The sequence below is a fragment of the Coregonus clupeaformis genome, unplaced genomic scaffold, assembly GCF_020615455.1.
Source record: "Coregonus clupeaformis isolate EN_2021a unplaced genomic scaffold, ASM2061545v1 scaf0067, whole genome shotgun sequence".
Classification (NCBI taxonomy): Eukaryota; Metazoa; Chordata; class Actinopteri; order Salmoniformes; family Salmonidae; genus Coregonus; species Coregonus clupeaformis.
This window is the reverse complement of record NW_025533522.1, coordinates 561,003-588,371: the sequence shown is the minus strand read 5'-3', so window position 1 is coordinate 588,371 and position 27,369 is coordinate 561,003. Positions and strand designations below refer to the sequence as shown.

Genomic DNA, 27,369 nt, shown 5'->3' with positions numbered 1-27,369 from the left:
CCACACCGCCGTAGCCCAGGTAGCAGGGTAATTGACAGTCTGGGGTAGTGGCAAGCTGCCTCACAGACAATCCGCGGAATTGCTCCTGCAATGTGTTGAAGGCACGGTCCTGGCGTTCCGCCAAGGTCTGGAATCCTTCCATAAGACCTTGAAGTAACTCCTTGTGTCTTCTAATGGTGGCTCCCTGGGAGGAGACGGCGTTGCGGAGCTGGTCCGAGTCTGCTGGGTCAGTCATGGCCAGTTCGTACCGTCACGACTCAGGATATGACCCAGATGCAGACACAGGAGGCGGATAGTACAGTTCTCAGATAATTTATTATAAATACGGGGCAGGCAAAGGGCAGGTCGAGGACTGGCAGAGGTTCATAATCAGGTCAGAGTCAGGCAGGTACAGGATGGCAGGCAGGCTCGGGGTCAGGGCAGGCAGAATGGTCAGAACCAGGAAAACTAGGAAACAGAACTTGAGAAACAGGAAGACGGGAAAGCATGCTGGTAAGACCTGACAAGACGAACTGGCAACAGACAAACAGAGAACACAGGTATAAATACACAGGGGATAATGGGGAAGATGGGTGACACCTGGAGGGGGGTGGAGACAAGCACAAAGACAGGTGAAACAGATCAGAGTGTGACTGTTGGCCTATGCAGTTATTTCAGCATGAAACAAAACAGGAAGTGTGAGCGGTTATTCAAATTAGCCTACATCACTGCAGTTTACAGCCTATGGACAATAATTGTGTATTCACTTGATATCAATAATACATTCCTCATTGCACTGTGTTGTTGTAGCCCAGGTATAATACTTTTCTTGTCTAAAAACGTAGTCTTAGGCCTATCCGGACTACGTTTACCCCCACATAATACCTATATGTACATATCTACCTTAATTTCCTCATACTCCTGCACATGGAGTCGGTACTGGTACCCCATGTATATAGCCAAGCTATCATTGCTCATTGTGTATTTATTCCTCATGTTAATATTTTTAATTTTTGTATTTGTTATTGTATGCTGCATTGCTGGGAAGGGCCCGTAAGTAAACATTTCGATGTTAGTCTACACCTGTTGCTTATGAAGCATGTAACAACAAAAATTTGATATGATTTTCTTTAATAGTGGAGCTTTGTGTGCCCGGGCACAACAGAGAGCAGCCTGGAGGAACACACTACAGATCTGCCATTTCATAATCTGGTTACCTATTTTTCTTGCACATTGACAGGTAAATATTTAGCCTATAGCCCTAATATTTAGCTAATGAATGGCCTAATATCTAGGTAATATTTAAACTGAACAAAAACATAAACGCAACTTCAAGTTACAGTTCATATAAGGAAATCAGTCTGAAATAAATTAATGCCCTAATCTATGGATTTCACATGACTGGGCAGGGGCGGAGCCATGGGTGGGCCTGGGAGGGCATAGGCCTAACACTTGGGATCAGTGGTGTACTACTTAAGTAGTTTTGGGGGGTATGTGTACTTTACTTTACTATTTACTTTGACTTCACTACATTCCTAAAGACAATAATGTACTTTTTACTCCAAACCAAAAGTACTCGTTACATTTTGAATGCTTAGCATGACAGAAAATTCACACACTTATCAAGAGAACATCCCTGGTCATCCCTACTGCCTGTGATCTGGCGGACTCATGAAACACAAATGCTTTGTTTGTAAATGATGTCTGAGTGTTGCAATGTGCCGCTGGATATCCGTAATTTAAAAAACAAGAAAATTGAGCAGTCTGGTTTGCTTAATATAAGGAATTGTAAATTATTCATACTTTTACTTTTGATACTTAAGTATGTTTTTGCAATTACATTTACTTTTTATACTTATGAAACTAGCTCCAGTAGGCTAAGGTTTTTGAGTGTGAACTATATTACTGTACTGTATTATACTGTATTACTCAGTACTTTGTTGCAGCCTCGAGTCTTCTTGGGTATGACACTACAAGCCTGGCACACCTGTATTTGGGGAGTTTCTCCCATTCTTCTCTGCAGATCCTCTCAAGCTCTTTCAGGTTGGATAGGGAGCGTCGCTGCACAGCTATTTTCAGTTCTCTCCAGAGATGTTAGATCAGGTTCAAGTCCGGGCTCTGGCTGGGCCACTCAAGGACATTCAGAGACTTGTCCAGAAGCCACTCCTGCGTTGTCTTGGCTGTGTTCTTATGGTCATTGTCCTGTTGGAAGGTGAACCTTCGCCCCAGTCTGAGGTCCTGAGTGCTCTGGAGCAGGTTTTCATCAAGGATCTCTCTGTACTTTGCACCTCCCTGACCAAGTCCCTTCTCCCCCGATTGCTCAGTTTGGCCGGGCGGCCAGCTCTAGGAAGAGTATTGGTGGTTCCAAACTTCTACCATTTAAGAGTAATGGAGCCACTGTGTTCTTGGGGGCCTTCAATGCTGCAGACATTTTTGGGTACCCTTCCCCAGATCTGTGCCTCGACACAATCCTCTCTCAGAGCTCTACGGACAATTCCTTCGACCTCATGGCTTGGTTTTTGCTCTGACATGCACTGTCAACTGTGGTACCTTATATAATTTACCACAGGTGGACTCCAATCAAGTTTTAGAAACATCTCAAGGATGGTCAATTGAAACAGGATGCACCTGAGCTCAATTTTTCGAGTCTCATAGCAAAGGGTCTGAATACTTATATAAATGTGATATTTCTGTTTTCTATTTTTAATAAATTTGCAAACATTTCTACAAACCTGTTTTTGCTTTGTCATTATGGGGTATTGTGTGTAGATTGATGAGGGAAAAAAATTATTTAATCAATTTTAGAATAAGGTTGTAATGTAACACAATGTGTAAAAAGGGAAGGGGTCTGAATACTTTCTGAATGCATAATATTTCCCCTAATGTTATTAGCCTACCTTTCTCTCTCTATTGTTGCTTCATTTCTTCCTCGCTTTCAACAGTTAAATTAAATACGTTTTGTTGTCCTTATCATTCTAATGACATCCTTGAATAATATAGGACTAGAATTAGATTCAGAAGGCTTTCACTTCTCTTCACGAAGATTGAATGGTTATGGGTCTGAATAAATGTTAGATTAATTTGTATGTTTAGTCCCACCCCAAATACAGTATAAATGTGTGAACGGTGTTAAGAGTTATAATGTAGTGGCAACCCACTAACAGAGGGGGGCGGGACTAAACATTCCAGGGTGAAGGAGACTGCGGAAACTGTTTAAGAAAGCCTCCTAAAGGTGGGCGGAGCAAAGTGCCTTTGTGTGTCAAGGGGTATAAAACAGTATGTATGGGTTTTGGGCGCCAGAGCTCTCCATGAATAAAAATACAGATCATTCTTGCTGGTTGTGGACCTTGAATCATTTATGATTAAAACCAGAGCCTTACAACCCCTGGTAATGATTCAAGCTTAGGTTGAATTAGAGATAGAAATTCTCGTGACAAGTGGTCCTTCGAGCGGAGCTCTAAAATACGTCTTTGTCGTTCTAAGGACACCGAAACCGTGCACGGGCGGGTGATTGCCTCCGTGGAGAATAGTCCTGGCCTTCGACGTTAAGGTTATAAACAGGCCGGTGATTAATCTTATGAACGATAAAGACGTTAACGAGATTGAAAAAGCATTTAAATCCAAACTGCAAGGAAAAGGTCAGTAATTTTTATTCATGGTTTTGGTGAAATGATTTGAACTTGTATGAGAATAGTAATTCTTGTGGAGGGCAGAGAATAGTTACCAAAGTCTCATAAGAGAATTAAAAGGAAGGGGGTCTGAAATGACTCAAGGTGAATGGCCATCACCAAAATAAACTAGTTAATATTGAGATTGTACGGGGTACAGTGTTACAATATAAACAGGAAGGGAGATAATTATCATCGTGTAAGATAGATAAGTCAAAAGTCGCATAAACAACTGGGAATTTGCTCTAACTCTGTCTATTTCATGAAACTGGAGCAGTTACGACCTCTAGGTTACAGATAGTGTTAGAAAAAAATCGTAAAATGTTGTATACGTGTGAGACTTAATGATCCATCGAAATACGTGATAATTGTTTCAAGGAAGGAACTAAAATAGGTCGCGTGAGAAAAAATGGTTGTCTGATCCCTTTCATGAAACTGGAGTAAAAAAAAACTCTGGGTTACGGGTTAGATCATTTAAATGGTTAATTACAAAAGCAGATCATAACATTGGCTCAAGAGTCGCACCTAATAATAAGTCCCAGGAAAATAATTCTGGATTGAATTATTACTAAACGGGGGGATTTCTTATTTTTCCACCATGGGAAATAAATATTCTAAAGAGGTCCGAGAATTAACGGGGGATGAAAGATATATGTTAGGAAGAGATCGAAGAAATATGTTTTATGGATCCATTTGGGAGAAGAGGTATGGATTTATTGGGCATCTCGATGTGGAGAAGTTAGAAGTTATGATTAAGCAGATGCATGTATACTGTGGAACGGATTTGAAGAAACAGCGAGGGGAGGGGCTAGAGACAGCGAGGGTATGGCTTTTGGAAGCGCGAAGGAGAGAGGAAGTGCTTTAACTGTAACAAAGAGGAATATTTGGCAAGGGAGTGTAAGGCCCCGGGTAAATACTGTAACAAAACAGGTCATAACCATCGCGACTGCAGAGCTAAGGGCAGTGTCCGAGATATGACAGTCTATTTTTTTGGTTTCACGGGTAAAATGTTTGAAGAAATGATTTGTGTCGATTAAGAATTGGCTAAAAACACCACGAAGCGATTGTTTGAGAGGTACCTATACATTTCTAACGATATATACGTATGAACTTTCTCACCCAAACGTAGACGTACGTCATGGGTGAGAAAGTAGAGAATATTTACATTTGCATTTTTGGTCATTTAGCAGACACTCTGGTCCGGAGCGACTTGCAGGAGCAGTTGGGGTTGGGTGCCTTGCTCGGGGGCACATCGACAGATTTTTCGCCTGGTCGGCTCTGGGATTGGAGCCGGCGACCTCTCGGTTGCTGACACAGTGCTCTTGCTTACTGGGCTACCAGCCGGCCGATATGAGTTTAAGGTTGTGCCGTTGTTTGATTAGGTGATAAGGTTATGTGATAAGGTTTAATGGGTAATCGGACCATAACTAAAGTGGTTATAGAAGTAATGTATAAATAGTAGAGAGCCAATAGAGGGTTCCATTGAACTATTATGTTTTGTTGGGCATTTGAATGGCATAAGGTGAAATCTGTGTGTATGAGGGAATTCAACGGCTGGTATGAATGGTAACGGGATACTACTTAGTATTTGGTTGGTTAATGCTGAATGGAAGATTTGAAGCGTGGTTGGGGGTTAAATAGAAATACTCACTTATTCAATAGGGAATGGGTGTAGGGAGAGAGTTTTTATGTGTATTAAAAGTTGCATTAGATAGCTTTAGTACTATTCTAGATAGGTCTATGAAAATATGTTACAAGTACGAATGACATTATTTCCTAAGAAGGAAGATTATTAGGGAAGGTCCCCGCGCCTCCCCCGTAATGTAGGAAGGGGGGGGGGTGAGAGACAGTACATAGTTCAGATGATAGGAATATCATTAAATGTATGCTTATCAACGATATCAAGTATTTGTTTTATTAATTAGGGCCGAATCAGAGAGAACAGTTAAAGAAATTGAATAGCGAACTGAAATGGCGATAGAGCTGTGAAAATTTAGTTGAGGACAAAGGAGAATAATTTATGGCTCTGGTTAGCGGGAAAAAATAGAGACAGTCCAGCGAGTTAGATTGAGCTGGAAAATTTCAAGTAAAGGTCTAAAGACTTTACTGAAAGGAAGTGCTTTGATGAATTCAAATGGTTATTACTTTATTGTATAGGTTGAGTAACACCAGTGGTGGATGAAAATAAATGGTGGATTCTAAAAAAATAATTTAGTTTCGTTACGTGAACAATGGGATATCGTTTTTACTATTAGGATGATGGATTGAAAAAACATTGGTTATAAGTATGAAGTTATTAAACAATAGGTTTACATTTTAAGAACATCAATGCAACAAGTTGCAATGATTAAAGTAATAGTAAATTGGGAATATAAAGGTAAAAATAACTGAATTGTGTAATAGAAGGGTAGACAGATTTTCCTAGGGGGTTGATCAAATAATTGATAATTGATCATTTGAGATGAGATCACATGTAGCAGATTTAGGGTAATCAATTAATTAATCATTGTATACTAAATAATTTTTTTGTGGTTTGATGTATTAGTTATGAGGAATTAGATTGATACAAACATTATTGTTGTCTTGTTCCCTGTGTCCGAGGATTGGTGAGTCAGGCGTTGGTGAAATGCAGTATCTAAACAATGATGAGAGATGGACTTACTTCGTACTCTGACCAGGGGAATGTGAAAAACGATCCTCCAGGCTTGGTGGATGACGAGGATTTGGACCCTGAAAGGCCGCAATTGGATGAAATGTTTATTAGTTCTGACGTAATCTCTGAGATTAATCATGCTTGTAAAATACATTTATCCTGAATGTGAAAACATTTAGTCAAAGGGGTGGATTGTTAGATTAATTTGTATTTTAAGAATAATGACTAAAGGATTTCACCCCAAATACAGTATAAATGTGTGAACGGTGTTAAGAGTTATAATGTAGTGGCAACCCACTAACAGAGGGGGGCGGGACTAAACATTCCAGGGTGAAGGAGACTGCGGAAACTGTTTAAGAAAGCCTCCTAAAGGTGGGCGGAGCAAAGTGCCTTTGTGTGTCAAGGGGTATAAAACAGTATGTTTGGGTTTTGGGCGCCAGAGCTCTCCATTAATAAAAATACAGATAATTCTTGCTGGTTGTGGACCTTGAATCATTTATGATTAAAACCAGAGCCTTACAACCCCTGGTAATGATTCAAGCTTAGGTTGAATTAGAGATAGAAATTCTCGTGACAATAAATAACTGCTATAGCCTACCGCAATCGCGCACTCGCTCTCCTTTCAAACTACCCGTGAGTACTATTGGCTGCTGTATTTAACATTCAGCAAACAAAAGCTTGTGTCCCTCTTCGAATAGTCTAGTGGTAGAAGAAATGCTAAATAAAATAATGTCCAGCAAGCTATTCTAGTCTAGGTTTTCCTGCATGGGACTCCAAGAGCTAAGGATATTTTTTTAAGGAGAGAGAACAGCGGAGCACAGGTGCGTGCGTATTGCGCAAGAGACAGAGGCTATACATTAGAAGCTTATTATGCATAACACATCATAAACTAGCTAAATATAAGGCTAATACTGCATTGAATGTATTACCTGAAAGAGGTAGGCTAGGACATATATACATATATAGAGCAATTGTGGTGGATATATAAAATTAGGATCTGCTGGAGTCCAAGTCAAACCAAGATTCTTTATTTCTGAGCTCAGAGAGAATAACAGAGTTACACAACGCAGTGTAGACAGTCTGAATTCCAAAGCATTGGGTGATAAGCACATATCTTTATAGTTCCTGTTCTTGGGCGGGACTCTCAGTTCCCATTTTATCTATACAAGGACACAGGAGCAAACTGGTTTGCAACACAGGATTATACTCAGAAGAACAGGAGATTATAATAGGATAATTTCACACAGTTTCACAAGGTTAGTCACATACTCAGTTATGTGGACACATACAGTCGTGGTCAAAAGTTTTGAGAATGACACAAATACTAATTTTCACAAAGTCTGCTGCCTCAGTTTAGATGATGGCAATTTGCATATACTCCAGAATGTCATGAAGAGTGATCAGATGAATTGCAATTAATTGCAAAGTCCCTCTTTGCCATGAAAATGAACTTAATCCCCAAAAAACATTTCCACTGCATTTCAGCCCTGCCACAAAAGGACCAGCTGCCATCATGTCCGTGATTCTCTCGTTAACACAGGTGAGTGTTGACGAGGACAAGGCTGGAGATCACTCTGTAATGCTGATTGAGTTAGAATAACAGACTGGAAGCTTTAAAAGGAGGGTGAAATCATTGTTCTTCCTCTGTTAACCATGGTTACCTGCAAGGAATCACGTGCCGTCATCATTGCTTTGCACAAAAAGGGCTTCACAGGCAAGGATATTGCTGCTAGTAAGATTGCACCTAAATCAACCATTTATCGGATCATCAAGAACTTCAAGGAGAGAGGTTCAATTGCTGTGAAGAAGGCATCAGGGCGCCCAAGAATGTCAAGCAAGCGCCAGGACCGTCTCCTAAAATTGATTCAGCTGCGGGATCGGGGCACCACCAGTGCAGAGCTTGCTCAGGAATGGCAGCAGGCAGGTGTGAGTGCATCTGCACGCACAGTGAGGCAAATACTTTTGGAGGATGGCCTGGTGTCAAGAAGGGCAGCAAAGAAGCCACTTCTCTCCAGGAAAAACATCAGGGACAGACTGATATTCTGCAAAAGGTACAGGGATTGGACTGCTGAGGACTGGGGTAAAGTCATTTTCTCTGATGAATCCCATTTCCGATTGTTTGGGGCATCCGGAAAAAACCTTGTCCGGAGAAGACAAGGTGAGCGCTACCATCAGTCCTGTGTCATGCCAACAGTAAAGCATCCTGAGGCCATTCATCTGTGGGGTTGCTTCTCAGCCAAGGGAGTGGGCTCACTCACAATTTTGCCTAAGAACACAGTCATGAATAAAGAATGGTACCAACACATCCTCTGAGAGCAACTTCTCCCAACCATCCAAGAACAGTTTGGTGACGACCAATGCCTTTTCCAGCATGATGGAGCACCTTGCCATAAGGCAAAAGTGATAACTAAGTGGCTCGGGGAACAAAACATCGAAATTTTGGGTCCATGGCCAGGAAACTCCCCAGACCTTAATCCCATTGAGAACTTGTGGTCGATCCTCAAGAGGCGGGTGGACAAACAGAAACCCACAAATTCTAACAAACGCCAAGCATTGATTATGCAAGAATGGGCTGCCATCAGTAAGGATGTAGCCCAGCAGTTAATTGACAGCATGCCAGGGCGGATTGCAGAGGTCTTGAAAAAGAAGGGTCAACACTGCAAATATTGACTCTTTGCATAAACTTAATGTAATTGTCAATAAAAGCCTTTGACACTTATGGAATGCTTGTAATTATACTTCAGTATACCATAGTAACATCTGACAAAAATATCTCATAACACTGAAGCAGCGAACTTTGTGAAGATCAATACTTGAGTCATTCTCAAAACTTTTGACCACGACTGTACAACTAAAATGTTCCATTACACTATAAATATCAATCTAGAACAGGATTATCTATTTTGGATGCAATTTGAATGGAGTTGATGGAGAGAGAAAGACTGCGAGAGTGCGCCCGTGCACTGATTTAAAGCAACAATATTCAAGGCTGTTTAAAAATTCTGCAGCTGCAATAAATAAAATAATCTTTACAATTAAAATAATAATTTAACCCCCAAAAGGTGATGGGTAAATTTGACGTTCATTCAGTCTTTATATTAGACTATGCTGCAGCAAATGCAGGCCTACCTCTCCCAAGAAAAAAAGTTACCATGATGAGATGATTGGTCAACATGCATTGTGAACTGCGCTCCATACTGAGATGGGCTGTCTGTCCCCACCCTGAGCGTTGAATCATCATGTAGAGGCTGCAGAGAAGACAGTTCCATTTCACGCCATGCTGTGCATATCAATAATCTATTAGAATTTACCGGTTTCTGCAGTTATTTATCTTGGGAATAGGGCATTGTTTTGGGCGGTAAATCTCGGTAACCGGTTCCCTCCATTCAACCCTAGTTATGATAACGTTGTTGCACTGATGCATTGCAAATAGTTGCACAGAGCACAGTGAAAAAGGAGACCCAAGGGAATTAACAACCATTAGAAAAATTATAATCACTTGCAAACCACTTAAGGAGGCAATGACATGCTGTAGGTCTAAAAGATGCGCAGGCTAAAAGGCGTTTGTTATCAAATTTCTACATTTAAATACGAGTTACTATATTATTTTTCATTAGGCCTACATGTACATTGAAGTATTATTTGCAGTTGTCACTATGACAATGAACACACCCTGAAAGCACTGAATGGTCTGAACCAGTATCTGTGCGTTAGACCTCATGAATGGTCTTGTTACCACCCTATTAATAGCAGCCTGCAATAGGATGTGTTGATCAGTTGATTGATAGGTGTAGGACAATAAACTATCTATAACTTTCCTCTAGTGTGGATGCTCACCAAAATTGTATAGTTATGTAGCCTATAGTTTATCATTATGGTTTTCGTTATAGTTATTGGCTTGGTGGATGGCCCGGGCCTTAACTCTGACACAACACATTATCACAACAGAACTAGCCTACAAGTAAGTCCAGCTTACGTTAGCGAACTTGAATGAAATAAATGTACAATTACATGTATACACTTGTTTACTTGACTTTTATTCTCAATAAATTGCCCCTTCAAATAATTTACTCTGGCAAGTTTGCCACTGTTGCGCTGCAGTAGGGAAGTAAAGCGGAAGTCGAATCCATCACTTCTGTTGTTTGGCTGTGCCCATAGCAACGTTCGAAAATGAGCTGGATAGAATGTAATGGATCGCATTCCGACCTCAGTGCAGCTCAGCGTAAACAAGCATAACGGAAGGGTCGGTATCTTCTGGCAAAGCACAGACGTTCTTCAAGTTTAAGTTGGATATTAGTAGTGCTGTAGTAAAAGGTTATATTTTACAGCCAGTTAAGATGGCATTTAAACATACAAATATAGCATGTTAATTTCAAGCAAAACACATGTAAGTGAATGGGTTTTCCAACGTTCAAAAGCTTTACCCTTCTTGTTCGTTGCTAAACAAAACCATGAGCCTCATGTCATTGACGACACAAACCTGTCTTCCTCTATACAAGTGTAAATCCTTAGCCCAGGGCTAAAGCTTAGCCCCAGGGTTAACAAATGCTTGTGTAAACACAGGCTAAGCTAGCCCAGGGCTAGTCCAGCCCAGGGCTAGTCCAGCCTGGGGGTAAAATAGCCCGGGGCTAAGAACATTGCAGTGTGAAAAGGCCTTTCTTGGACTTGCTGGTGATGTGCTGGAACAATAATGCCAGCACTGATTTGAGAGCCTAGCATCCAAATACAGATGTTTTTGTACAGTTTCTTTACAGCAAAACATTCAACGAACAAACTTTCCTTTTAATCATTTATTAAAAACTATATACAATATCTGTTATAATTCAGTATTTCGGTACACCATTTTTTTTCTCTTCGTTTTTATTTTATACCACTTCTCTGCATTAACCAGGTACTTCTTGTTATGTGCAATTTTGCACTTGCTTTGTTTGCATATGGTCAATTTTTTGTGAAAATGAAAAAAGAAGCAGTACCCCAACAACAGCTATGCACAAATAACACCACATATATCATCCATTGATTGAAATTTACTAAATTACTGTGTGCTAGTGTATTCTCAGGAAAAACCTCAATTCCACAACGCAGTCAGTGAGACGCATACCTGTGAAGTCAAGCCTAAAGAACGGATCACACTTTCAAGGCAAATTGCGTTAACATAAAGCTGGGGTATACTCAGTGAGGTGAAATACTCAGAATAACATTGTAGATAGAAATAAATACAGTTGACTTGATTACCTGTTCTACATGACAATTACATCCGATCTACACTAGACATTTCTACCTGATTCTGAAAGTTCTTCAACGTTGCACCATCTTGATCAGGCCCCCGGCCGGGACTCAAGTACCCAATCAAAACGCAACAACACATAGTCAACCAATAAGCCTAAATCAGGCTAATTGTAGTTTGACAACCAAAGACATCAACACGTGTGTATGCACCCTCAAGACGATTGACATCATTACAGGTCAGGATACCCTGTTCTCGGCTTAAACTTGTTTTGGAAATGTGTCATGGCAACACACTGGCGTTGTTCAATCTTAAAAAAAACAAGATTTTGGGTTTTCAAATAGCTCCAGACAGTCAACTGTTTGAATTTAGTATGACAATAAATACATGACAATCTCAATGATGACGAACCCCACCCCCCCGCCTTTAAATAAAATGCAGACAATCATGCTCTCTAAAGTATATATTTAAAAGCTAATGTTCAAATCCACATTCCAGAAGTCTCAATTATATTGGATGGATAAAGTTTCATATAGTGCCATTATCGGAGTAAGCCAACGGAGGCAACATTGTCACACAGACAGCCTTAACATGGAAAATGTCAAACCATACAGTGTTAATACCAACACATATGAACAATGGTTGCCCACTACTTTGTAAACCTTTGAAAATACCGGTACCTGACAAGCAACATGTAATGAGATATTGTAGATCAAACTAGACTATCAGAGCTATATAGAGATATACAGTTCTAGTTCAGATGACCTCGCAAATTGTCATGAGAAGCACCAAAGCGAAGGACATTGACACCTCTGCCTCAGCCCCAGTGAAATTGACAGTTTCAACACCCTACTAACCCCGTTGTCAGATAATCAGTTCAACCAGTAGACAATGAAGCTGTGCAGACATGGATGGCAAAAAACAACTGTTTCCTCCACACTCATTCTGAGAATGTTCATATTCTCCCTATTGCACCAATCCAATCTGTCCAGATCTACATAAGATCTACATAAGCATCAAAGGAGTAGAGGGAAAGAGTCAGGTTGGAAATGGGCACAAGGTCTCATCTGGTAGGCTAAAGTAGATCAATCTGGTCTCAGAATTGAACTTGACTGATGTGGTCAGGAAGCTCAAGCGCTGAAAAAAAGTGCAGATACCTGTTCAAAAGAGGTGAAACTTTCAGACTGACGCAGATAAAAATCTATGACTTAGAATCAGACACAACCCTTTCATTCACAACATATCAGGTTATGTCCATTCTATACATTGGACTTCTACACTGCAACGTTCTGAACATTCCACCCTATGGAACAGGCACCCTGCTGGAACAGGTTGTTCTGGATGGGGCATTCTCAGCCGTTGAGTATCAATCTGTTCTAAAGTGGATTGTGTTGGTCTAAATGCTGAAGTGGACTGATATCGTCAAAGAGGACTGAGCTGGTCTTGGAGCTGAAAGAACGTTGGGCTGGTCTGAGCTAGTCTGAAGCGGAGCAGACTGGTCACAAGCAGTTCAAAACGGCACAGGTTCGGTTTAGACCTGGGAGGCATTTGTCTGTGGGCGGAGGAGGGTAAATAATCTCTGTGAATTAGCTTCTGTGTCTTCCCTACTGGAGCAGGCTAGTTTAGTAGGCCCATTTCCACCCATTCAACTAGATGGTTGGAGCATGAATAACCCCATAGCTAAGCACAGTAAGAAAATCATTAGGCCTTGGGGTTAAATGTTGAGTTAAGCTAAAATTCTCTAGTCTAGAGCATGGTCCGAGCCACGTATCGCAGCAGCCCGCCATGCCGGTAAAAGGCCACGTCCATCTCGCTGTCAAACAGAGTCGTCACACTGAAGGTATTTCCAGAGCTAGTCTAGAGAGAGAGAGACAAGATGAAAAATGTAGTTAAATGAAGGGGCAATGCCATGGACAAAGATAGTTGTGAGACATTTTAACTAGTGATGGGAAATTTTAGTTATAAAAAGGTAACTTTTGATTGGATGCCATACTTTGACAGTCAGCAGTTGCTTTGGGGACAGGTCCTCTGGTAGAGTGATGGTGAACCTCTCCTTCCCGGAGAGCTCTAGCGAATCGGCACTCTGGCCTGGCAGGAACTGGAGGGGCGCGATGCCCATGCCCACCAAGTGGTTCTTGTGCATCTTCTCAAAGCTCTCAGCTATGACAGCTCGCACACCCTGCCAACCATACAACACACAGAATAAGTGACCAATAGGATCTGTATTTCATGGGGGAAAAAGTCACATATGCAATTGAATGAAATTTCCCAATGAATATTTGATTCATTTAGAATTTCATTGCGTATAATTTCGCTCCAGCTCATGTAAATTCAAACAACAATGTAGGAGTAGAGATTTTATGCAGAGCCAGGATGACTTAAGATCTGGTTCATCTGGTTTTCCCCATTACCATTGCCCTAGACATACTATTTTGGGGCTTGAGGTCTAGATCAAGTGTTCTGTGAAACAGACCACATTTGGCACTTGTGTTAAAAAAATATACACTACCAGTCAAAGGTTTGGACACACTTACTCACTCACTTTATTTTTACATTGTAGAATAATAGTGAAGACATCAAAACCATGAAATAACACATATGGAATCATGTAGTAACCAAAAAAAGTGTTAAACAAATCAAAATATACTTTATATTTGAGATTCTTCAAATAGCCACCCTTTGCCTTGATGACAGCTTTGCACACGCTTGGAATTCTCTCAACCAGCTTCATGAGATAGTTACCTGGAATACATTTCAATTAACAGGTGTGCCTTCTTAAAAGTTAATTAATGCGTTTGAGCCCATCAGTTGTGTTGTGACAAGGTAGGGGGGGGTATACCGATTATAGCCCTATTTGGTAAAAGACCAAGTCCATATTATGGCAAGAACAGCTCAAATAAGCAAAGAGAAACAACAGTCCAAGGGTTTTTCTTAATTTTTACTATTTTCTACATTGTAGAATAATAGTGAAGACATAACTATGAAATAACACATATGGAATCATGTAGTAACCAAAAAAGTGTTAAACAAATCAAAATATATTTTATATTTGAGATTCTTCAAATAGCCACCCTTTGCCTTGATGACAGCTTTGCACAGTCTTGGTATTCTCTCAACCAGCTTCACCTGGAATGCTTTTCCAACAGTCTTAAAGGAGTTCCCACATATGCTGAGCACTTGTTGGCTGCTTTTCCTTCACTCTGCAGTCCGACTCATTCCAAACCATCTCAATTTGGTTGGGGTCGAGGGATTGTGGAGGCCAGTTCAACTGATGCAGTACTCCATCACTCTCCTTCTTGGTAGAATAGCCCTTACAAAGCCTGGAGGTGTGTTGGGTCATTGTCCTGTTGAAAAACAAATGATAGTCCCACTAAGCCCAAACCAGATGGGATGGCGTATCGCTGCAGATGCTGTGGTAGCCATGCTGGTTAAGAGTTCCTTTAATTCTAAATAAATCACAGACAGTGTCACCAACAAAGCACCCCCACACCATCACACCTCCTCCATGCTTTACGGTGGGAAATACACATGCGGAGATCCTCCGTTCACCCACAACGCGTCTCACAAAGACACAGCGTTTGGAACCAAAAATCTCCAATTTGGACTCCAGACCAAAGGACACATTTCCACCGGTCTAATGTCCATTGCTCATGTTTCTTGGCCCAAGCCAGTCTCTTCTTCTTATTAGTGTCCTTTAGTAGGGATTTCTTTGCAGCAATTTGACCATGAAGGCCTGATTCACACAGTCTCCTCTGAACAGTTGATGTTGAGATGTGTCTGTTACTTGAACTCTGTGAAGCATTTATTTGGGCTGCAATTTCTGAGGCTGTTAACTCTAATGAACTTATCCTCTGCAGCAGAGGTAACTCTGGGTCTTCCATTCCTGTGGCGGTCGTCATGAGAACCAGTTTCATCGTAGCGCTTGATGATTTTTGCGACTGCACTTGAAGAAACTTTCAAAGTTCTTGAAATGTTCCGTATTGACAGAACTTCATGTCTTAAAGTAATGATGGACTGTCGTTTTATTTGCTTATTTGAGCTGTTCTTGCCATAATATGGACTTGGTCTTTTACCAAATAGGGTTATCTTCTGTATACCACCCCTACCTTGTCACAACACAACTGACTGGCTCAAACGCATTAAGGAGGAAAGAAATTCCACAAATTCACATTTAACCAGGCACACCTGTTAATTGAAATGCATTCCAGGTGACTACCTCATGAAGCTGGTTGAGAGAATGCCAAGGGTGTGCAAAGCTGTCATCAAGGCAAAGGGTGGCTATTTGAAGAATCTCAAATATAAAATAGATTGATTTGTTTAACACTTTGTTTGGTTACTACATGATTCCATATGTGTTATTTCATATTTTTGATGTAGTTAATGTAGAAAATGGTAAAAATCAAGAAAAACCCTTGAATGAGTAGGTGTTCTAAAACTTTTGACCGGTAATGTATATATCATTTTAAATATATATTTTAAATATACACTGCTCAAAATAATATGAATGAATGAAATAATCTTATTAAATACTTTTTTCTTTACATAGTTGAATGTGCTGACAACAAAATCTCAAAAATAAATTATCAATGGAAATCAAATGTATCAACCCATGGAGGTCTGGATTTGGAGTCACCCTCAAAATTAAAGTGGAAAACCACACTACAGGCTGATCCAACTTTGATGTAATGTCCTTAAAACAAGTCAAAATGAGGCTCAGTAGTGTGTGTGGCCTCCACGTGCCTGTATGATCTCCCTACAACGCCTGGGCATGCTCCTGATGAGGTGGCGGATGGTCTCCTGAGGGATCTCCTCCCAGACCTGGACTAAAGCATCCGCCAACTCCTGGACAGTCTGTGGTGCAACGTGGCGTTGGTGGATGGAGCGAGACCACGATGTCCCAGATGTGCTCAATTGGATTCAGGTCTGGGGGGCAGGCCGAGCCAGTCCATAGCATCAATGCCTTCCTCTTGCAGGAACTGCTGACACACTCCAGCCACATGAGGTCTAGCATTGTCTTGCATTAGGAGGAACCCAGGGCCAACCGCACCAGCATATGGTCTCACAAGGGGTCTGAGGATCTCATCTCGGTACCTAATGGCAGTCAGGCTACCTCTGGCGAGCACATGGAGGGCTGTGCGGCCCCCCAAAGAAATGCCACCCCACACCATGACTGACCCACCGCCAAACCGGTCATGCTGGAGGATGTTGCAGGCAGCAGAACGTTCTCCACGGCGTCTCCAGACTCTGTCACATGTGCTCAGTGTGAACCTGCTTTCATCTGTGAAGAGCACAGGGCGCCAGTGGCGAATTTGCCAATCTTGGTGTTCTCTGGCAAATGCCAAACGTCCTGCACGGTGTTGGGCTGTAAGCACAACCCCCACCTGTGGACCCTCATACCACCCTCATGGAGTCTGTTTCTGACCGTTTGAGCAGACACATGCACATTTGTGGCCTGCTGGAGGTCATTTTGCAGGGATCTGGCAGTGCTCCTCCTGCTCCTCCTTGCACAAAGGCGGAGGTAGCAGTCCTGCTGCTGGGTTGTTGCCCTCCTACGGCCTCCTCCACGTCTCCTGATGTACTGGCCTGTCTCTTGGTAGCGCCTCCATGCTCTGGACACTACGCTGACAGACACAGCAAACCTTCTTGCCACAGCTCGCATTGATGTGGCATCCTGGATGAGCTGCACTACCTGAGCCACTTGTGTGGGTTGTAGACTCCATCTCATGCTACCACTAGAGTGAAAGCACCGCCAGCATTCAAAAGTGACCAAAACATCAGCCAGGAAGCATAGGAACTGAGAAGTGGTCTGTGGTCACCACCTGCAAAACCAGTCCTTTATTGGGGGTGTCTTGCTAATTGCCTATAATTTCCACCTGTTGTCTATTCCATTTGCACAACAGCATGTGACATTTATTGTCAATCAGTGTTGCTTCCTAAGTGGACAGTTTGATTTCACAGAAGTGTGATTGACTTGGAGTTACATATTTTTTTGAGCAGTGTATATTTCCTTCTTCATGATTTTCCCCTAGCCCTACCACCCCTCCCTTAATTGGAGTAAACTAATGGACAACAATACTTAGGCTTCTACTTCCAGCTTATACACACTATATACATTTTACAGACAGTATATTTTACATTAGTTATCTTTTGTTTGTTTATAGTCCCAGCCTTCAGATACCATCATCCCTCCAATCTATCTCTAAAGACCATCCAGACCATGATTTCTGGCTGCCATTTTTCCACTGTGCTATGATGTTTCACAAAAGTTCTGAACCTTTCTACTCTCAAAGTTTTTACAGATTGTAAATTAAAGACAAACATTTTTGCTAAGAGTATTATTATATTATTGATCGATTGACTATGACTTTTCAAAATCACCCAGCAGCGCTATTAGCAGAATTAGCTCCAAGTAAATGTTGCAATTTTTTTGTCATTCCTGAACCTGCGACCAAAAACAAGCTACCTATGGGCAGTACCAAAACAAGTGATCTAATGATTCTGTCAGCAAAATCTGCAGAGCTGGGATGGTTGTATACCCCATATATATAACATTATATTGGTTGCAAGAATTTTGTATAATAATTTAAATGGAAAACCTAAGTTTTGAATCGGGCGTCGTTCTGTGTATCAGTTCATAAACCATGTGCTATGGAATCGGTACATCGAAAATCTCCCAACTATTTTGCAACATGTATGGCGCAGCTGTCAATTTTTTGGTCTTTAAATGAAACTGGTATACTTTTTTATCTATCACCATTTTCTTTAGCCAATTTCGGTCTGTAATGCAGGGCCGACAAACAAGTTCCTTACCTTCCCCCCATTTCTACTTGCGTCCTCCATTGCTGCGGTAATGCTGCAGTTGGTTGTAATTTTGGATAGAGCAGACATTTCCATATATTTCTGTTAACTCCAACAGTCCTATTTATGATATCATTTATGATATCATTTACAAAGATTACACCGTTTTTAAAATGTTTATTTTTTTAAATCAATTAGTATATTTGAGTTTAACCATAATATTTGTTCTGTCTTTTCTGGTGGATTAAACTGAAATTGCAACCAGCTTTCTATGGCTTGTTTTAAAAATAGCTATATTTTTTTAATGTTCTGAAACCTTTAGTGATCAGTCTAATTCTTCAATATTTAATCATTTCTGCCCTCCGAATTTATATTAATTATATAAATAGGCCCGTTTAATTTTGTCTGGCTTGCCGTTCCAAATAAAGTGGAATAGTTTGTGCTCATATAATTTAAAAAACAAGTCGTTAGGTGTACACAGGGCCATAAGTAAATAGGTAAACTGGGATATGACTAAAGAATAAATCAGAAACCTCAGAAAAAAAATTTAGGCCTCCACAAGTCTGGTTCATCCTTGGGAGCAATTTCCAAACGCCTGAAGGTACCACGTTCATCTGTACAAACAATAGTACGCAACTATAAACACCATAGGACCACGCAGCCGTCACACCGCTCAGGAAGGAGACGCACGCGTTCTGTCTCCTAGAGATGAACGTACTTTGGTGCGAAAAGTGCAAATCAATCCCAGAACAACAGTAAAGGACCTTGTGAAGATGGGGGTTGCTTGCAAGTCGAAGAACACAATCTCAACCGTGAAGCACGGGGGTGGCAGCATCATGCTGTGGGGGTGCTTTGCTGCAGGAGGGACTAGTGCACTTCACAAAATAGATGGCACCATGAGGAAGGAAAATGATGTGGATATATTGAAGCAACATCAAGACATCAGTCAGGAAGTTAAAGCTTGGTCACAAATGGGTCTTCCAAATGGACAACGACCCCAAGCATACTTCCAAAGTTGTGGCAAAATGGCTTAAGGACAACAAAGTCAAGGTATTGGAGTGGCCATCACAAAGCCCTGATCTCAATCCTATAGAACATTTGTGGGCAGAACTGAAAAAGCATGTGCAAGCAAGGAAGCCTTCAAACCTGACTCAGTTACACCAGCTTTGTCAGGAGGAATGGGCCAAAATTCACCCAACTTATTGTGGGAAGCTTGTGGAAGGCTACCCAAAACATTTGACCCAAGTTAAACAATTTAAAGGCAATGCTACCAAATACTCATTGAGTGTATGTAAACTTCTGACCCACTGGGAATGTGATGAAAGAAATAAAAGCTGAAATAAATAATTATCTCTACTATTATTCTGACATTTCACATTCTTAAAATAAAGTGATGATCCTAACTGACCTAAGGCAGGGAATCTTTCCTAGGATTAAATGTCAGGAATTGTGAAAAACTGAGTTTAAATGTATTTGGCTAAGGTGCATGTAAACTTCTGACTTCAACTGTACATAGAAAAATATGTTATATACCTCAACTGGTATGCCATCCAGCCCTAGAGTTTTCCCGGACTTGAAGGCTTTAATTGCATCTAGAAGTTCCTCTTTTGTAATTAGGCCTTCACATGAGTGTTTCTGTATAGCTGTTAATTTTACACTATTCATAAAAAACTAACTTCAGTTAGTGGAGATGGAGGAGACTTAAATGAAAACATATGCTTAAAGTACTTTGCTTCTTCTTTCAAAATATTGTTAGGTGAATCATGGATGACTCATTTGTGAGAAGTTTCCGTAAATTATTTTTGGCAGCATTTCTATGTTGAAGATAAAAAAAAATATTTGGTGCATTTTACCTAATATTCCATCCAGTTTGCTTTATTTTTATAATATATTACACTTTATCTTTCTTGAATAAGTTCCTCCATTTCTTTTTGTTTTTCCTCTAACTTATTCTGTGCCTCTTTGTTACAGATTTTATTGCTATCTATCTGTACCGTTAGTTCCTCTATTTCCTTTTTTAAGATGCTCTTTTGACCTAAATTGTTTTTGTTTTAAAGATGAGTATTGAATTGCATGGCCTCTAAAGGCACATTTAAAAGTGTCCCATACAATAAGAGGATCTCCTGTACCTATGTTACATAAAAAGTCAGTTATAAAATATTCTGTCTTGGTTAAAAACAAGTTGTCATCCAGTAGGCTTTGAATACATTTCCAATATCGTCGCCCTCGCGGAAATTCTGTAAGAGTAATGGGTATACCAATTATTTGATGGTCCGACTGCATTCTGTCCCCTATCAACACTCAACTTTTGGTGCCAGCAAAAATGACATAAGAAAGTAATCAAGACAACTAGCTTGATTGAGCCTCCGCCATGTACATCTCACTAGGTCAGGATATTTAAGCCACCATATATACACTAGTTCCAATATATCCATAATATTCGTAATTTGCATGAGGATGGTAGTTTGTAGTGTGATTTCCTTTACGGGTCCATTGAGGAACTTAAAACCGTATTATAATCTCCCACCATAATAATTGAGTCACGTATCGCCTGTAAGCTCGATAAATTATTATATCTATTTTCAAAGAAGTGTGGATCATCATTATTTGGACCATATAGATTAATGAGCCAAATCTGTTTATGGTCCAATAACAAATTTAAAAGGATCCACACCTTCCTTGCGGATCTGTTTGAACATTTGTTCCAAATTATTGTTAATTAATATCATCACCCCTTTTGAGTTTTTTTTCCCATGGGAGAAAAATATTTCACCCCCCCAGTACTTTTTCCATTCAACTTTGTCTAAATAATATAATAATAATAATAAGCCATTTAGCAGACGCTTTTATCCAAAGCGACTTACAGTCATGCGTGCATACATTTTTTTGTGTACGGGTGGTCCCGGGGATCGAACCCACTACCTTGGCGTTACAAGTGCCGTGCTCTACCAGGTGTAGAGTGAGTTTCCTGTAAACAATATATATTATATTCCTTCTCTTTTAGCCAGGTATTATCTGCTATGCCATTACAATTATAACTAGCTTTACTTCCAGTGCCTACGGAAGGTATTCAGACCCCTTGACTTTTCCCACATTTTGTTAGGTTACAGCCTCACTCTAAAATTGATTAAAATTGTTTTTTCCCCCTCATCAATCTACACACAATACCCCATAATGACAAAGCAAAAACTGGTTTTTATAAATGTTTGCAAATGTATTAAAAATTAAAAAAAACAGTAATACCTTATTTACATAATTATTCAGAACCTTTGCTATGAGACTCGAAATTGAGCTCAGGTGCATCCGGTTTCCAATGATCATCCTTGAGATGTTTCTACAACTTGATTGGAGTCCACCTGTGGTAAATTCAATTGATTGACATGATTTGGAAAGGCACACACCTGTCTATATAAGGTCCCACAGTTGACAGTGCATGTCAGTGTAAAAAACAAGCCATAATGTCGAAGGAATTGTCCGTAGAGCTCCAAGACAGGATTGTGTCGAGGCACAGATCTGGGGAAGGGTACCAAAAAATGTATACAGCATTGAAGGTCCCCAAGAACACAGTGGCCTCCATCATTATTAAATGGAAGAAGTTTGGAACCACCAAGACTCTTCCTAGAGCTGGCCGCCTGGCCAAACTGAGCAGTCGGGGGAGAAGGGTCTTGGTCAGGGAGGTGACCAAGAACCTGATGGTCACTGACAGAGCTCTAGAGTTCCTCTGTGGAGATGGGAGAACCTTCCAGAAGAACAACCATCTCTGCAGCACTCCACCAATCAGGCCTTTATGGTAGAGTGGCCGGACGGAAGCCACTCCTCAGTAAAAGGCACATGACAGCCCACTTGGAGTTTGCCAAAAGGCACCTAAAGACTCTCAGACCATGAGAAACTAGATTCTCTGATCTGATGAAACGAAGATTGAACTCTTTGGCCTGAATGCCAAGAGTAATGTCTGGAGGAAACCTGGCACCATCCTTACGGTGAAGCATGGTGGTGGCAGCATCATGCTGTGGGGATGTTTTTCAGCGGCAGGGACTGGGAGACTAGTCAGGATTGAGGCAAAGATGAACGGAGCAAAGTACAGAGAGATCCTGCTCCAGAGCACTCAGGACCTCAGACTGGGTTAAAGGTTCACCTTCCAACAGGACAACGGCCCTAAGCACACAGCCAGGACAACGCAGGAGTGGCTTCGGGACAAGTATCTGAATGTCCTTGAGTGGCCCAGCCAGAGCCCGGACTTGAACCCGATTTAACATCTCTGAAGAGACCTGAAAATAGCTGTGCAGCAACGCTCCTCATCCAACCTGACAGAGCTTGAGAGGATTTGCATAGAAGAATGGGAGACGCGTCATACCCAAGATGACTCAAGGCTGTAATCGCTGCCAAAGGTGCTTCAACAAAGTACTGAGTAAAGGGTCTGAATATTTATGTAAATGTTTAATATTTGTATTTTTTAATAAATTAGTAAACATTTCTAAAAAACAGTTTTTGCTTTGTCATTATGGGGTATTGTGTGTAGATTGATGAGGGAAAAAAACAATGTAATAAATGTTAGAATAATGCTGTAACCTAACAAAATGTGGAAAAAGTCAAGGGGTCTGAATACTTTCCAAAGGCACTGTATTTCCTCACTTACCATAATGAGATACAAGTTGAGTAAACTTACCATAATATATGTTTATAAACTTACCATTAAGAAGTACTATGAAGTGTCCACATACACTATATATACAAAAGTATGTGGACAACCCTTCAAATTAGTGGATTCGGCTATTTCAGACACACCAGTTGCTGACAGGTTTATAAAATCGAGGACACCGCCATGCAATCTCCATAGACAAACATTGGCAGTAGAATGGCCTTACTGAAGATCTCAGTGACCTTCAGCGTGGCACCGTCATAGGATGCCACCTTTCCAAAAAGTCAGTTTGTGAAATTTCTGCCCTGCTAGAGCTGCCTCGTTCAACTTTAAGTGCTGTTATTGTGAAGTGGAAACGTCTAGGAGCAACAACGGCTCAGTCGCAAAGTGGTAGGCCACACAAGCTCACAGAACGGGACCGCCGAGTGATGGTGTGTAGCGCGTAAAAATAATCTGTCCTCGGTTGCAACACACTACAGAGTTCCAAACTGTCACTGGAAGCAACATCAGCACAAGAAGTGTTCGTCGGGAGCTTCATGAAATGGGTTTCCAAGGCCAATCAGCCGCACACAAGCCTAAGATCACCAAGCGGAATTAAAAGCATTGGCTGGAGTGGTGTAAAGCTTGCCGCCATTGGACTCTGGAGCAGTGGAAATGCGTTCTCTGGAGTGATGAATCACGCTTCACCATCTGGCAGTCCGACTGAGTAATCTGGGTTTGGCGGATGCCAGGAGAATGCTACCTGCCCGAATGCATAGTGCCAACTGTAAAGTTTGGTGGAGGAGGAATAATGGTCTGGGGCTGTTTTTCATGGTTCGGGCTAGGCTCCTTAGTTCCAGTGAAGGGAAATCTTAAGGCTACAGCATACAATGACATTCTAGACGATTATCTGCTTCCAACTTTGTGGCAACAGTTTGGGCAAGGCCCTTTCCTGTTTCTGCATGACAATGCCCATGTGCACAAAGCGAGGTCCATACAGAAATGGCTTGTCGAGATCGGTGTGGCAGAACTTGACTGGCCTGCACAGAATCCTGACCTCAACCCCATCGAACACCTTTGGAATTAATTGGAACGCTGACTGCGAGCCACGCCTAATCGCCCAACATCAGTTCCCGACCTCACTAATGCTCTTGTGGCTGAAAGGAAGCAAGTCCCCGCAGCAATTTTCTAACATCTAGAGGAAAGCCTTACCAGAAGAGTGGAGGCTGTTATAGCAGCAAAGGGGAGACCAACTCCATATTAATGCCCATGATTTTGGAATGAGATGTTCGACGAGCAGGTGTCCACATACTTTTGGTCATGTAGTGTAGCTGTACCATGATATTTGCAGTGTTAAGCATACTGTAGCTGGGACTAAGTAAACCTCTAAAGATTCTTCCAATATTCCACCCGCTAAAACCTTCCCTCATCCCAAGTTGGGTTGTCGTCCTAGTGACTGGCTGACCGTCCCTGTACACATGGATCCTAGGGCCTTTAAGAGATAGGGGCCCTCCTTTAAAAAGAGCACATGGTGCCACCTACAGTACAGAACCAGATCTGCAGCCAACATCACATCGAACACCCTGATCTCGGTTGTACTGCATCTAGTTATTTAAAAAAATATATATATAAAAAAATCTTGCAACACTTCAAGTGTTAAAGAGTGTTTTAAAAAAGTGTCAAAGAATGAGCTCCACCCAGAAGCCAGTTTTACTGGGATGTGACACGAGGCTCTTGGGTGTGGAATGTAGCCTTTACCAGTAGGTAGGGTCCTTTGGCCGCCCAGTCCCGAGAGTTTCCCGAGCCGTACTGCTTCCCTGCCAGGATGATGAGGGGAACCCCGTCTCTCTGGTAGCGCTCTACTGCCTCAAACACGTCCAGCTAACAGAAAAAAACCACACTGTTAAACAACTTGGCCGAAATCATGTATATTTTCCTCTCTCCATTTACATTTACTGCAAAGATGAATTGCATATCCACCATAAAATCTAATGTTATTTGTAATAAGGCATTTTGATACTTCACTTGAAGCGTTTGCTTGGGTTATCAGATCGTGAGTGGCAGGGAGATACTTATTCCCTTCCGTACAGAGCTGAATGAAGAGCACAAATTAAGCGCACCGTTTATAGACTTGACCCCCTCTCTCACTTACCGTCTGGCCTGACGGAATGTGCAGGGTCTTGGGGCCCGGTTTGCCGATGAATCGGTTCTGGAGTTTGATGCTGGCGAACGTCCCTCGGGTCATCACCGCGTCGTTTCCCCTCCGGGCGCCGTACGAATTGAACTCTCGTGGTGTAAGGCTGAGAGTGAGAAATCCAGAATTTAAAAGGTCAAACAGGAGGGGGATAACTCAACTGCTTTCCTCCTGAGTCCCACTGACAGTTTACCAAAACATTTGCTCCTGTCCCTGGTAAAAATGCTACAGTAGCACTCTGCATACCACATATAAATACATGACATGGAGGTGAAGAGTTTGAACAACCCAGCCTCTGGTAAAATGCTGCAGCAGTTTGCGTACCACGTAGAGATAAATTATAGGGTGCTCACCGTTTGCTCACCAGGTACCTGGCAGCAGCGCTGACCCTGGCGATGCTCCCGGCAGGGGAGATGTGGTCGGTGGTCACCTTGTCTCCCAGGAACAGCAGGGCGTGGGCGTTCTCTATGGACTGGGGCAGTTGGACCTCTTTACACTGGGAGAGAGGGGAGAGGTCATATACAACCAGGGCCCAGAGTAGATCTGAACTATGAATTCAGCTTAACGTGATGCTAATATGTTTCAACAAACTATCCATTACGCTTTGAATATATGAAATACATATACCTACTTCTTAAATTATCTCCCTTCTTAAAAGTGTTTATTATTGTTGTACATTTCTGAGTAATTTTCCACACAAAAAATAAGAGACTCACAAGTTTGTTAAAGAAGGAAGGAGAGCGGATGTATGTGGATTTGGGATCCCATGGGAAAACCACAGACTCTGGACATTCAAGGCTGTTCCAAAACGTGTTCCCTTTCTGTAACAGAGTGACAAACAGCACACCGTAATGAAACTTGAATAGGTTGAGAAAGAAAAAAAGAGACTCAAGAGAGGGAGTCAACCCTAAACTTACAAGCTTGGAATACGTTCAGTTGGTAGAGTTCGGTATGACCATCAACTGTTTCAAAAGGACAGACCCTCACCTCCCTTCTGGCACGGAGCTCTGTGAACATGGAAGAGATGACCTTGTCCTGCTCTATGTGCTGCACCTCCTCCCTGGTGGGCCACACGTCCCGCAGGTACACCTCCTTCCCCTCAGAGGTCACACCTACACCAAATAAACTTTATCTGTCACATTACCGTGAAATACTTACAAGCTCTTAATCAACAATGCAGTTCAAGAAATAGTAACACAATAAAATAATAATGAGGCTATATACAGGGGGTACCGGTACCAAGTCAATGTGTGGGGGTACAGGTTAGTCGAGGTAATTTGTACATGTAGGTAGGGGTAAAGTGCTTATACATAGATAATAGACAGCGGGTAGCAGCAGTGTAAAAACAAATGGAAGTGGGGTGGGTGGGTGTCAATGTAAATAGTCCGGGTGACCATTTGATTAATTCTTCAGCAGTCTTATGGCTTGGGGGTTGAAGCTGTTAAGAAGCCTTTTGGTCCTAGACTTGGCGCTCCGGTACCACTTGCCTTGCTGTAGCAGTGAGAACAGTCTATGACTTGGGTGACTGGAGTCTTTGACAATTTTTTTGGGTTTCCTCTGACACTGCCTAGTATATAGGTCCTGGATGGAAGGAAGCTCCACTACAGCCCCGTCGATGTGAATGGGGGCGTGTTCGGCCCACCTTTTCCTGTAGTCCAAAATCAGCTCCTTTGTCTTACTCACGTTGAGGGAGAGGTTGTTGTCCTGGCACCATACTGCCAGGTCTCTGACCTCCCTATAGGCTGTCTCATCATTGTCGGTGATCAGGCCTACCACTGTTGTGTCGTCAGCAATCTTAATGATGGTGTTGGAGTTGTGTTTGGCCACGCAGTCGTAGGTGAAGAGGGAGTACAGGAGGGGACTAAGCATGCACCCCTGAGGGGCCCCAGTATTGAGGATCAGCGTGGTAGACGTGTTGTTGCCTACCCTTACCACCTGGGGGCAGCCCGTCGGTAATCATTTAGGCAGGTTACCTTCGCTTCCTAGGGCACAGGGACTATGGTGGTCTGCTTGAAACGTAGGTATTACAGACTCGGTTGAAAATGTCAGTGAAGATACTTGCCAGTTGGTCCGCGCATGCTTTGAGTACACGTCCTGGTAATCCGTCTGGCCCTGCGTCTTTGTGAATGTTGACCTGTTTAAAGGTCTTGCTCACATCGGCTACCGCAAGCCTTATCACACAGTTGTCCGGAACAGCTGGTGCTCTCATGCATGCTTCAGTGTTGCTTGCCT

The 27,369-nt window shown here is 41.8% G+C and overlaps 1 protein-coding gene across 1 annotated transcript in view; it reads right to left on the bottom strand.

Moving 5' to 3' along the window:
• Positions 1 to 10,318: 10,318 nt before the first annotated feature.
• Positions 10,319 to 27,369, bottom strand: part of ireb2 (iron-responsive element binding protein 2) — a 34,270-nt gene continuing 17,219 nt past the window's right edge. The window contains exons 17-23 of the mRNA XM_041837668.2: positions 26,125 to 26,249; positions 25,854 to 25,958; positions 25,491 to 25,633; positions 25,096 to 25,243; positions 24,702 to 24,824; positions 13,521 to 13,706; positions 10,319 to 13,384 (exon numbers count right to left, since the gene is read on the bottom strand). Of these exons, the coding sequence (XP_041693602.2) occupies positions 13,274 to 13,384; positions 13,521 to 13,706; positions 24,702 to 24,824; positions 25,096 to 25,243; positions 25,491 to 25,633; positions 25,854 to 25,958; positions 26,125 to 26,249 (941 nt within the window). The 3' untranslated portion in view covers positions 10,319 to 13,273. The remainder of the gene's footprint in view (positions 13,385 to 13,520; positions 13,707 to 24,701; positions 24,825 to 25,095; positions 25,244 to 25,490; positions 25,634 to 25,853; positions 25,959 to 26,124; positions 26,250 to 27,369) is intronic.